General features: G+C 38.5%; 1 protein-coding gene across 1 annotated transcript in view; it reads right to left on the bottom strand.

The window, feature by feature from the left end:
- Positions 1–12,496, bottom strand: part of MGP1 (MALE GAMETOPHYTE DEFECTIVE 1) — a 62,119-nt gene that overhangs the window by 41,512 nt on the left and 8,111 nt on the right. The window contains exon 3 of the mRNA XM_089419686.1: positions 1,958–2,102. Within this exon, the coding sequence (XP_089275812.1) occupies positions 1,958–2,102 (145 nt within the window). The remainder of the gene's footprint in view (positions 1–1,957; positions 2,103–12,496) is intronic.

The raw sequence follows: 12,496 nt of genomic DNA, 5'->3' as shown, positions 1-12,496 counted from the left end.
TGACATGTTTCTATTAGCTGGGCAGAATTCCAAAAAGGGAGATAAATACCCGTGTATTTAATGCTGTAGAATTCTCTCTGAGATAAAAGCAAATAAAAATCCTCTTCAAGCCGGTTTTTCCTTCAGGGTTTTTTCGAAAGTCATGTTGACCAAAAATAAGTGTCCAAATTTATTGTGTGTATGCATGTGAAATTTTCTATCAGCTGAAAGTGAAAATGTGTATTGGTAGCCTTTTAGTGTTTTAATTGCAATTTGTATTCAATTTTAAATACCAGCAATTATCCATGGGATGTGGACACTAAACTTGTTATGCAAAACAAACTGAAACCCGGTTGGGCTACAGGACACAAATATTCTACATGGTATCAGAGCACCAAAGAACCTATAGACGATAAAGTGCAACCAGCAAGTATAAACCAGCCTATATACCCAGAGATTTGTGGTTCGGAGGGACGTTGTTTGCTCAGTTTCAGTGTTGAAAAGTTGTGTTGGTTGAGAGGGTTAGATAGCTGCTAGTTTGCGAGTGGAGGATAAGTTGAGTTGGGCTGAAAATTTTGGTCCCTGGAAGGAGAGGATAATCTTGCTGCTTGAGTTGTTTGAGTTGTGGGATATTGTAGAAAGTGCAGTAGTTCCACCCACTAATCCTATTCAGTTGGCAGAATTCAACAAGTGAAACGGGGAGGCTAAGAGGATACTTCTAGATGCAATTAAAGACCACCTTATACCTCATGTGTCAGGGAAGAAGCTTGCCTATGAGAAGTGGGAGTCCCTGAGACATTCCGAGAGCAGATATTGCTGGACTGTGCACAAATTTCCAGAGAGTGACATGTTTCTATTAGCTGGGCAGAATTCCAAAAAGGGAGATAAATACCCGTGTATTTAATGCTGTAGAATTCTCTCTGAGATAAAAGCAAATAAAAATCCTCTTCAAGCCGGTTTTTCCTTCAGGGTTTTTTCGAAAGTCATGTTGACCAAAAATAAGTGTCCAAATTTATTGTGTGTATGCATGTGAAATTTTCTATCAGCTGAAAGTGAAAATGTGTATTGGTAGCCTTTTAGTGTTTTAATTGCAATTTGTATTCAATTTTAAATACCAGCAATTATCCATGGGATGTGGACACTAAACTTGTTATGCAAAACAAACTGAAACCCGGTTGGGCTACAGGACACAAATATTCTACATGGTATCAGAGCACCAAAGAACCTATAGACGATAAAGTGCAACCAGCAAGTATAAACCAGCCTATATACCCAGAGATTTGTGGGTCGGAGGGACGTTGTTTGCTCAGTTTCAGTGTTGAAAAGTTGTGTTGGTTGAGAGGGTTAGATAGCTGCTAGTTTGCGAGTGGAGGATAAGTTGAGTTGGGCTGAAAATTTTGGTCCCTGGAAGGAGAGGATAATCTTGCTGCTTGAGTTGTTTGAGTTGTGGGATATTGTAGAAAGTGCAGTAGTTCCACCCACTAATCCTATTCAGTTGGCAGAATTCAACAAGTGAAACGGGGAGGCTAAGAGGATACTTCTAGATGCAATTAAAGACCACCTTATACCTCATGTGTCAGGGAAGAAGCTTGCCTATGAGAAGTGGGAGTCCCTGATTACACTTTACCAGTGCACCAATGAGAATAGGAAGATGGTGTTACATGGAGCGAACTCACTTAAATATAGTAGTTGACAGTTATGTATATCTATATATATATATATATATATATATATATTGTTGAAATTATGCAACTGCAGTCAAATTCCACTTTAGACAGCTCATATGATGAAGATAACAATTGTGAATACATATAATCAGTAAATGCAGTAGCTCAAACATAACTTTAGAGAAAACAAATAGATTAAATCATCTTAGTTTACTCCAAACAGTGGAAAAAAGGCACCCACATATTTTATGCAATTGCCTTCGTTCAAATTACTACACCAAACCAAAACAAAGAAATTTATGGAAACTTACTTTTCTCTCACAGTCTTCATGACCTGTGCATAGTGAGACACTGCTTTTGGATCATCAGGATCAATGGTGATCTTTTCCTTCCGTAAAATCCCTAAAGCTGTTTCAAATTTTTTCTTCACCTCGAAAAATGCATTCTTCAAGAACTCTTCATGCAACAAACAGAACAATAAATATACACCATTATATTGAAAACATTTTGGGATCAAATCCTATAAAGAGAGGATATCAATTAACAAAAGGCTGTTGATTATGTATGAAATCAACTGGAAAATTGGACATGAAAAGCATTTAAATGTCAAAAATCTTTCAACATTTCACTTTCAAAACACTAAAACTAGAGATTTTAACTGAAGAATCCAAAGGGGTTGTGAAAGTTAAATATTTATATTGAAGTTATGAACATGTAAATAAGATCACTAAAACAAGCAAATTGGGTTAGTTCAACTGGTTGTCAGTAGTGTTACTGGACATTTAGCTAGTTACATCACCATGTGAGCACATGCCTGGCTCGAATCCACTGGGTGAGGCACAATGGTCTATGCTGACAAGTCACTACTAGGGATGCCATCTACAAATGTGGAGAAGCATCCCTTGGTTTTCCCCAAAAAGGTTTCCTTGAAAAAAAGAAAAAAAAACAGATCACATCAACACTGAAAAGTGGAAATACAGCCATTTGAAACTTTATCTAACAAATTCACAATCATCCCTTGAACTACCATATCAAAACTGGCATTCATGGATTGAATTCAAAATTAATGGCAAGCGCAATTTAGGAATCTTTAGCAACTTTACAACATTCTGTGTTAGAAGACTTTAAAAGAAAAACAAAACCTCAATGGAAGAAGTTTCTACATGACAGAGAATTGGTCATTTGAATTCTGTTTTCCAAAAAAATTGAAACTAATTTCATGTTGATGCACTATATTTCCATCTCCACACAATAGAACTTAGTGAATAAAAATACAAAACTATCACCCTCCTCTCATTCACCGATGCATATCGCATTTTCCCATTTTACTTAATGAGATCAAAAATGCATCAATATAAGGTTCATCATATCTTTATAGCCTTGCCAATGTACAAATATGTAAACATTGAGTTTGAAAAACTAAAATACGTAGGCGTTGAGTTTGAAAAACTATCTTTTGCACTCACCTGAATCCCGAAGCAACTAAATGGTACCTCTGTGGTTATAGTGAAACTCCCTGAAAAAATATTTATACCTACCTAAAATATCTTCCAAAAACAGGCAAGGATAAATGATTTGTTAATTTTTGGTTAATATGTTCTTTGCTTAGATCAATTACTTCAATGATCCACATGAGCCCAAGTTCAATTTCATTTCTTTCATTAGCAATCACATAAACCATTATCACATTGACAGTAATTGAAGAAGAACATAAATAACATATGCAGAAGACAAGCCAAGACAAGAGAACACAGGAATTGGGTCAAGCCAGGGAAAAACCCCAAGATGGGGAAAACCCTTGATCAATTCTTCTTATTATCAAATATCAAATGTTCAGCACAGAGAGAGAGTACAATCAAAGTCAAAATTTACTTGCCAATATGATGATCAATACCATTTGTCCAAATGACAAAGAAACTGCCCAGACAAATCTTCCATTCTGCCTCCAGACAACAGAGAGACAAATTCTGCCCTAACCAGTGATCAATGCTAGTCAAAGCAGCTACAAAATATTCTCCAAAAGGAGCTCACTAGAGGGACAATTAGTGCGGCCTCCTTTGCTGATTGTAATGAACCCAAAACAGTCCAATACTGGGCAGTCAAGCCTGGTCAATGTGATGAGGAACTCTGCGGTCAAAGGTCTGCAATTAGAGCTTCTAGACAAAGTGCCCAGATTGCCCAGATCCTGTGCTAAAAGCTGTGACCTTCCTTCCTAGTCAAGCTGCTCCAACTAGCTGTTGTCCAGGCTACTTCTAGACCTCTAATACTGCCCCAAGTCCTCTGTAAGCACCTCAGACCTGCAGCTCCCTTGCTGCATGATCTTGGCCATCAAATAAGAGAGTAAAACCTGCAGCCTAGCTAAATTAGCCTCCAAGTGCTTCAGCCCACACGAGGAAAAGAGATCCCAAACAAGAGACAAGTAGAATCACCCAAAACTGACCCAAGCTCCGCGTCTTGCCTCCTCTATTTGGATGCCTCAAAGATGCATTTTCTATGGAATAATGCATATTGGATGTGTCTAATGAGGTTGGAGGTCACCTCTATTTATATAAAATGGAGAGAGGTTCAACTTGACTAATCAACCCCAAGCCAACCTTGATAAATTACACGTGTGGACTTGCTTTCAAAAATTTATATTTCCTTATCAAAATTTAGTGATCTTTAGATCGAGTTTGGTCCTCTCGAAAAGAGGAATTCAATGCAACAATTATCTCCTTCAAAAGAGTTGCCCAGAGTGGAATTTGGCCCTAGTTGTCAATTTTAACACTCCCTCTCAACTAAGGAGAATTCCAACTGCCAATCTATCCATTATCATGTCATCCTGTCATCATGAAGCATCTATGCATCCCATCTCAACTCTGTTGAACACTGACATAGATAATGAAAAAGAATTGATTCAAAGTCAGTCACAAGACCTTGCCACTCTCCACTGACAAAAATCAATACATAACCAGGGGTAGAACCCCATTCGGACTTGATCCCAAATCAAGTTGTTGAACACCATGCATCCTAGACATAGGGAGTATGGCAATACACAATGCGTCCATCTGTACTGCTATGGCCCATATCCTCTTTTTCCAACTCATTAGCCAGATGAGATGTACTTCCCATGAGTCCTGAACTACATGGGTAGGATGTATGTTGGGGCATCCGCGGGAGAAGGTGAACCACTCATCTTGCCCATATGCCACAGGAGAAGGTGAACCACTCATCCTATGCATATCTCATCAATCGTAGGGGAAGGTGAACCAGTCACCCTACACACATGTCAACTATGATAGGGGAAGGTGAACCACTCACCCTGTACACAGCGTACCTATAAGAGAAGGTGAACCACTCACCCTATGGTCGCATATAGCTTCAAGAAATACCCCAGGCCCCCAGGAGCTCCAAGAGCTCAATGTTCAATCGAGACCCTCACAGTAGGGACTTTCCACGACTCCCAACCTCTCTCTAAAGGAAGTTAAACTTGACCTTACCAAGAGACTTTGAGAGGAAACCTGCACATCCATCTTGAAATGATGGAGCTTGATTGCTCCCCGTTGTACTGTATCTCAAATAAATTGGTACCTGATTCTAGTATGCTTGGAACAGTCGTGGAACACGGGATTCTCTAAAAAGGTGAATCCTATCATGCAATATACAACAGTGGTTTCTAGCACGTGCACAAATGGCTCACTGAAAAGCATCTTCAACCGAATGGCTTCATAGTAAGCCATACTTGCTACTTTATACATTCAGCATCAATGGTGCTCCCAAAGCAACAGACTTCAGTCTTTGATTCATCCATAAAATAAACGTAGATCCCAGGAGATACATCACCTAGATGTGCTCTTTCTATTCTTCACACTGCTAGCTCAGTCAATCATTGAAAAATCCATGGAATCTTAGATTCCTAGTAGAGTACAACAGATCATATAGATAAATAAGCAGCTATCTAATATTCGAGGTTTAACCATAAATTGAATTAGCAGCTCCTCCATTTTATCAGGCCTGTCTTTCATTTTCACTTTAAAAGGTCAACTCCCTCTCATATTAATAAATGAGAGGATTATCATCTAATGGACAGATATCATCCATGGTTGCATCTTTGACCATGGCTCCCTCTAAATATCGGGAAAGAGACCTGGCCCATCAGATTGTCTGCAACCTGATACGTTTCTTGTCATTATTCCTTTGATCCATGTGCCAAAGTCATCCATTAAATTAATTGAATCTTAATCATATAGTTCCCATGCAGCTTTGGAGATATAACTAATCATTAGAGTTAAACATTGGAGTCATCAAGATATTTTGCTAGGGATTCTATAGCTCCCTCTGAACTTTGAAGTCTTACTTTAGATGGACATCAAGCCTTCATCAATTTGCCCCTCATCTTTAATATGAAGCTTTATCATACTGTAATTGCATAAGTAAACTTCTTTAATCCAAATCAAACAGAAAATTATCATCATGGTCCTTCTTCAACCAGGGTGAAGAAATCCTCCCATGAGATCATCCAATGACAACTACCAATCCATCATACAGAGGTCCTTCTCATCCAGGCATCTGTATCCATGCAACCATTCTTCATAAAATCTAGGCTTTCCAATGATCTGATCACTATCCTTCATGATTATAGGAGTTGTTGCAAAGGTCTGGTCCATGTTCTTTAAAAGAGGAAGCTTCTAAGGTTGCTCATATTGCAACCTTCATCACCATATTCTTTCTTGGCTTCTAAACTTTTGACTGCTTCAAGACTTCCTTTTGATTAGCCTCCAAATTGGGATATCATAGATCTATCCAACTTCTTTATAGGACCTACTGATGTAGTCGGCTTCAAATGATTATGTCGGCAACCCTGATTTAGAGTCCTGGCCCTTATTAGCATTGTTCCTAACATCTTCTACCACACTCTAGAATCTGGATAGTCCAGAGAGAACCCAAGCAATGCATACCATGGATCAAATACTGTAGAAAGATTCAATGTTGATACCATTGTTTTAAAAGCCAGCCGGCTCGGAACCGACTCGGCGGAGTTGGTCCGAGCCAGTAAAAAAATTTGCAACCCGGCCTTTGAACCGATTCGGCCAACCGGGTTAAGACCGAGCCAACCGAGTCATGTAATGACTTGGCCGGCTCGATCTTAAGTCGACCGGCTCGGCCGAGTCTGTATCAACCCGGCCGGGTCACTTCCAACGACCAGTGAACCCCCAAAAATGCAATTTTTTTTATGTTTTTTCTAAGTGTGGGGGACTCCAAATGGTTTTATGAATTGGTTTGTTGGTCTTTGGGGTCCATTCCCCTCTCCCAAACCCTATTTAATACTATTGATATGCTATTCATGGTAATGTTAAATTCTTAAAGTAAAATTGACATTCTCCTTAATCTTCATTTTCATCCTTCTACTTAAATTTTTAACATTACCATGAAATGGCTCGGGATGTTTGAGAGTGGTTCTAGCCTCATTGGATTTCATATGGAGAAAGTAGAATTTTAGATTTCATCCAAAACCCAGCAGACTTATCAATTTTTCAATGTTTCCATTGAATTTTGTCATGTATTAGGGTATGGAACTCGTATTTAATCAAGAGCACCAATCTCTCTATGTACCTTGATGTTAGTGACATTGGTTGTCGAACTCCTCCGGGATTCGCTCCCAAACCGAGAGCTTCTGAAAATGTCGCTCCCGCTCCCCGCTCCCAAGTAACACTGAGCTAGATGATGTTGGCAACTCTAGCAATAGCCAGTAGTATTGGTCACAGACTTTTGTTGTAGAGGCCATTTCTAGCCTCCTTGGTTATGTGTTTTTGTTTTGATCTCTATATCATCATCATGTATGTATTGGACAGTGCACTGGGTGCCATTTTGATATACTGGATATATTCATGAGCCTACTGTGATCATATGATGTCTTCTATCTATATTCTAACGCTGTGTGTTTGGAAACATGAATGAAAATCTTTAAAATTATGTGTTTTTATAAAAAATAAATATTTAATGTATTTTTTACAACGACCGAGTCATTGAAATCGAGCCGACCGAGTCGATACCTAGTCGGAGTAGGAGTCGGAGTCGACCCTCGGCCGAGTCGGAGTCGGAGTCGGAGTTAGAGTTTTAAAACATTGGTTGATACAGAAAGAATATGGCAATGGAACTCTTGTTGAAAAACTAATTTCTGCCCTCAAGGTTCTGATACTTCTAATTGGTTGATGAAGATGAAAAGCCTATGAATACTTGTTGTAAGCCTAGAATCAGTGACATGGTGATCATTACACAACATTGACTTATTTCTCAAGCCAATGGAGGATCCAAATGTTATCTGCTATATAATCAAGAGAAGTGATCTTTGACATGAAGGTCTCATCATAAAACAATCTTTAGATGTCCACAGATTTGAACACTTTCAGGACTGCTTCTTTCAATGATGCTTCATTACAAAATATCAAATGTTTCCACTACTTGATGCCTGTTGTTTTCCTTGTGACCAGATATTCACTGATGTGAATACCCTTGGTTTATAGTATAGATTCTTATTCAAAAACAATATTGCCACAGTAAATAAAAAAAATCTCCACAGGTCGGCTGAATTGATATAAGTAGATTAGACCGTGTATATATATATGGGATGAAGTCATGTTTCATATATCACAAAGACTCATACTATCCCCACAAGTCAGTGAATATTCTTATCACTGTACGATAATCCTTTTATGCTATTGTCCAAGACTGAGAGCAAGGTTATGGGCTTTTATTTATGGGATGATAAGCCTAATGATCCATCATCCTAGGTCTCGTTTATGCATAGGAGTCTCGGCTCCTGTTTCTTTATGATAGAGGCTAAAATTAAATTCTTTTGAAATGTAATTGAGCTGGCCTTTTTCTTTTCTAGCTTTTATTTGAATGTTTAGAATTTTGAACAGTAGCTCGGACCTCATACCCAGGTGTGTAGAAGATCATGAACAGATGAAGGGTATGGGTTTCGCTTGATCTCATGCTCAAAATGGATTTAGGATTAATTATTAACACAAATGTAGATTCAACATTTTGATTCTTTTGGAGACTGTCCTTTACAGGCTATCCATGTGATACTTATTTATAGAACAATGCCACAAAATTTTGGACCATGAACAGAATATTTGCTTCCCTTCTAGATATGGTTGCAATAGGAAGGCCTTGAATTCCTTCCAACACTAGAACAGTCCCTTCAAAACTTTGATAGTCACTGATAAAAAATGTACATAACAGAGTTGAATTCGATGAAATATGCAGATCTGGAGGTTTCTCTTTTAAGCTTCACTTATGCCTTTGATTAGCTACACTTAGACTGTTGCCTTTGATACAGAGATTAGTGCTAAATAATGATGCCCAAAACCTTTGGTCTGCTCGGTGAGAAGAGGATTGTTAAATTTGTCTTTCAATGCTTGCAAATTTACTTAAGTGACCTCCTTTTTCTCTGAAACTTAAAGAAACCACAGGTCTGAATCCCCTACAACGGCTACTGCAATGTGATCAACAAACCTCGTTTCTTGCCAAGCCTTGCTTTGCTCCTTCCATTGCTGAACTTGGCCGTGCTAACCCGCATATTCTCTAAGAGAAGGAGCCCTGAAACAGTCAAGGTTACCTACAGGTCTCGACTTCTGTTACATAGACAGATAGAAATCTCAGCCTTTCTCTACCTTAGATCAGAGGTCTTAAACTCAGCATCCTTATAGCTGAAGACAACACAAAATTTTAGCAACCCTTCATCTAAACCTGTGCCAAATTCAATACTCAAAACAAAGATATAAATCCATCCTTTCTTCTGCTTCTAATCAATTCGGCAATCTGAGGTGTGCGAAGTCTTTCTTGAGGAAGATTTTGCACTTATTGAATATGCCAAATGTGCACTCATAGACCACTTCATGTTGCCTTACTTTCAGACTTTCAGAGAAAGGGGATCATGGAGACTTGTCAACAAAATTTCTTAGTGATTGCTTTTTTTACTCTTGGTTGGGTTTGTCCTCACCTGAGCTCTGATCCCAGGTTAATTTTTGGTTAACATGTTCTTTGCTTAGGTCAATTACTTCAATGATCCACATGAGCCCAAATTCAATTTCATTTCTTTCATTAGCAATCATATAAATCATTATCACATTGACAGTAATTGAAGAAAGAACATAAATAACACATGCAGAAGACAAACCAAGACAAGAGAACACAAGAATTGGCTCAAGCCATGGAAAAACCCTAGATAGGGAAAATCCTTCAAATTATCAAATATCAAATATCAAATGTTAAACAGAGAGAGTACAACACCAGCCTAGATCCATCTTAACTCCGGATCTATTAAGCGCCGAGAGGGATCAAATCTATCGAGGTGTAAACCTCTTTTTTGAGTGCAAAACTTGAGAAAAGGTTTGCACCTCATGCGATTTGATCCATCTCGGCGCTTGATAGATCCAGAGTTAAGACGGATCTAGGCTGGTTTCAGTCGTGTGGGGCCAAAGAAAATCTAACGAACATATGATTAATTTTATCAATAATATGTAAATTCATCTAATATTAATATAATCATTTTAAATATGCTAAATCTGTCTTAGATTACTCTAGTCATTTTAATTTTAAATTTGCTTAGTTACCTTAGTGTGTTGAGATGATAAATATTGTTAATAACTTTAATGATGAAATGAAAATTTTGAATGTAAAGTGACAATGTAATAATGTTGAATGATAGAAAATGTCAATAATAAGAATATAGTCAATTACAAATAATTTTCATTGTGATTAATATCAAACTATTTTCTTCTACTATTCTTATTGTCACACTTGTTACTTTTGTCAACTTTTCATATCGATTATATGAAAAGGACAAGTTAAATTGTAAACCATTTAAATCTTTAGCTCGAGCTATTGTAGTAAACATCATACCTTGTCTCTCTTTCTCTCCAATATTAATAGGTTGAATTACTATAACACAAAAATCAATGTATATTGTCAATATTTTTGTATGCTTACACTGAAATCAATGCACGATGTTACTCCAACCACTTTAAAATTACCGTATTATCATACATCCAAGTACATCAAATCAAAAATCAACATCTACACTAAATCAATGCATCTAATGCAAGTAATCAAATAAGATTAGAAAACATCATTTACACTAAAATAAATGCATCTAATGCAAGCAATCAAATAGGATTAGAAATCACCATTTACAATAAAATCAATGCATCTAGTGCAAGAAATCTTCTTCCCTCTCTCCCCCCTCCATCTATATCTATATCTCCCTCCATCTCTCCTTCTTTGTCTCTCTATCTCACCCCCCCAAACACACACGCTCTCTCACTCCATATCTATCAATCTCTCTGTCCCTCCCTCCCTCTCTCAATCTCTCTCTTCTTCACTCTCTTCACTTTCCATCTATATATCTATCTCCCTTTGTCTCTCTATATCACCCCCAATCTATCTATCTATCCCTCCTTCCTCCTCTCTCTCTCTCTCTCTCTCTCTCTCTCTCTCTCTTTTCCTCTCCCCCTCTTCTATCTCAACATCTACATTGAAATCAATGCAACTAGTGCTAGCAATCAAATAAGATTAGAAGTCACCATATACACTGAAATCAATGCATCTAGTGCAAGCAATCAAATAAAATTAGAAATCACCATCTACACTAAAATCAATGCATCTAGTGCAAGAAATCAAATATCATTATAAATCAACATCTACACTAAAATCAATGCATCTAGTGCAAGCAATCAAATAAGATTAGAAATCACCATCTACACTGAAATCAATGCATCTAGTGCAAGAAATCTTCTTCCCTCTCCCCCCTCCATATATATCTATATCTCCCTCCATCTCTCCTTTGTCTCTCTATATCACCCCCCAAACACACATGCTCTCTCACTCCATATCTATCAATCTCTTTGTCCCTCCCTCCCTCTCTCCATCTCTCTCTTCTTCCCTCTCTTCACTTTCCATCTATATCTCTATCTCCCTTTGTCTCTCTATATCACCCCCAAAACATACACTCTCTTTCTCCAATCTATCTATTTATCCCTCTCTCTCTCTCTCTCTCTCTCTCTCTCTTCTCTGTCTCTCTTCCCTCTAATTGCCCTCTCTCCCTTTCTATCCATCTTCCTTATCACTCCTCTCTCTCCACCTTTCTCTCTCTATTTATTTCTTCTTACCTCCTTGTATTCCCCTTACAACTCCATCTCTCTTTCTCTCCCTCCCTCTCTCTCTCTCCCCCATTCTCTCTATATCACCCCCCAAACATACACTCTTTCTCCAATCTATCTATTTATCCCTCCCCCTCTCTCTCCCCCCTTCTTTGTCTATTTATCTCACCCCCAAACATACACACTCTCTCTCCATCTCTCCCTTGTCACTCCCTCTCTCTCTCCACTTCTCACTCTTTATGTATTTCTTCTTCCCTCCCTCTCTCTCCATCCAACTCCATCTCCCTATCCCTTCCTCTCTCCTCCTCTCTCCCTCACTCTCTCCTCTCTCTCAAGTCTGCTCTCTCGTACTTCCTCTCCCTCCCATTCTCTCCTACCTCCCTCTCTCTTCCCCCATCACACACTCTATCTCTCTCTTTGCCCTCCAATCCTCTCTCTTCCCCCATCACTCTTCTCCTCTCTCAAGTTTTGTCTCTCATTCTTCCTCTCTCTCCCTTTCTCTCCTACCTCCCCCTATCTTCCCCCATTACTATCTCTCTCTATTTTCCCTCAAATCCTCTCTCTCTCTAGGTTACTATATCCCTCCCTCTCTCCTTCTCTCTCCTTCCCTCCCCCTTATCTCTATCTCTCCTTTGTCTCTTTATCTCACCCCTAAACATACACTCTCTCTCTCTCCATCTCTCCCTTGTCACTCCCTCTCTCTCT

This window comes from Pinus tabuliformis, chromosome 4_1 (genome assembly GCF_031772625.1).
Source record: "Pinus tabuliformis cultivar Carrire ecotype Pingquan chromosome 4_1, CPIR1, whole genome shotgun sequence".
NCBI lineage: Eukaryota > Viridiplantae > Streptophyta > Pinopsida > Pinales > Pinaceae > Pinus > Pinus tabuliformis.
Note: the sequence above shows the minus strand (reverse complement) of the source record. Positions and strands in the feature narration are given on the sequence as shown.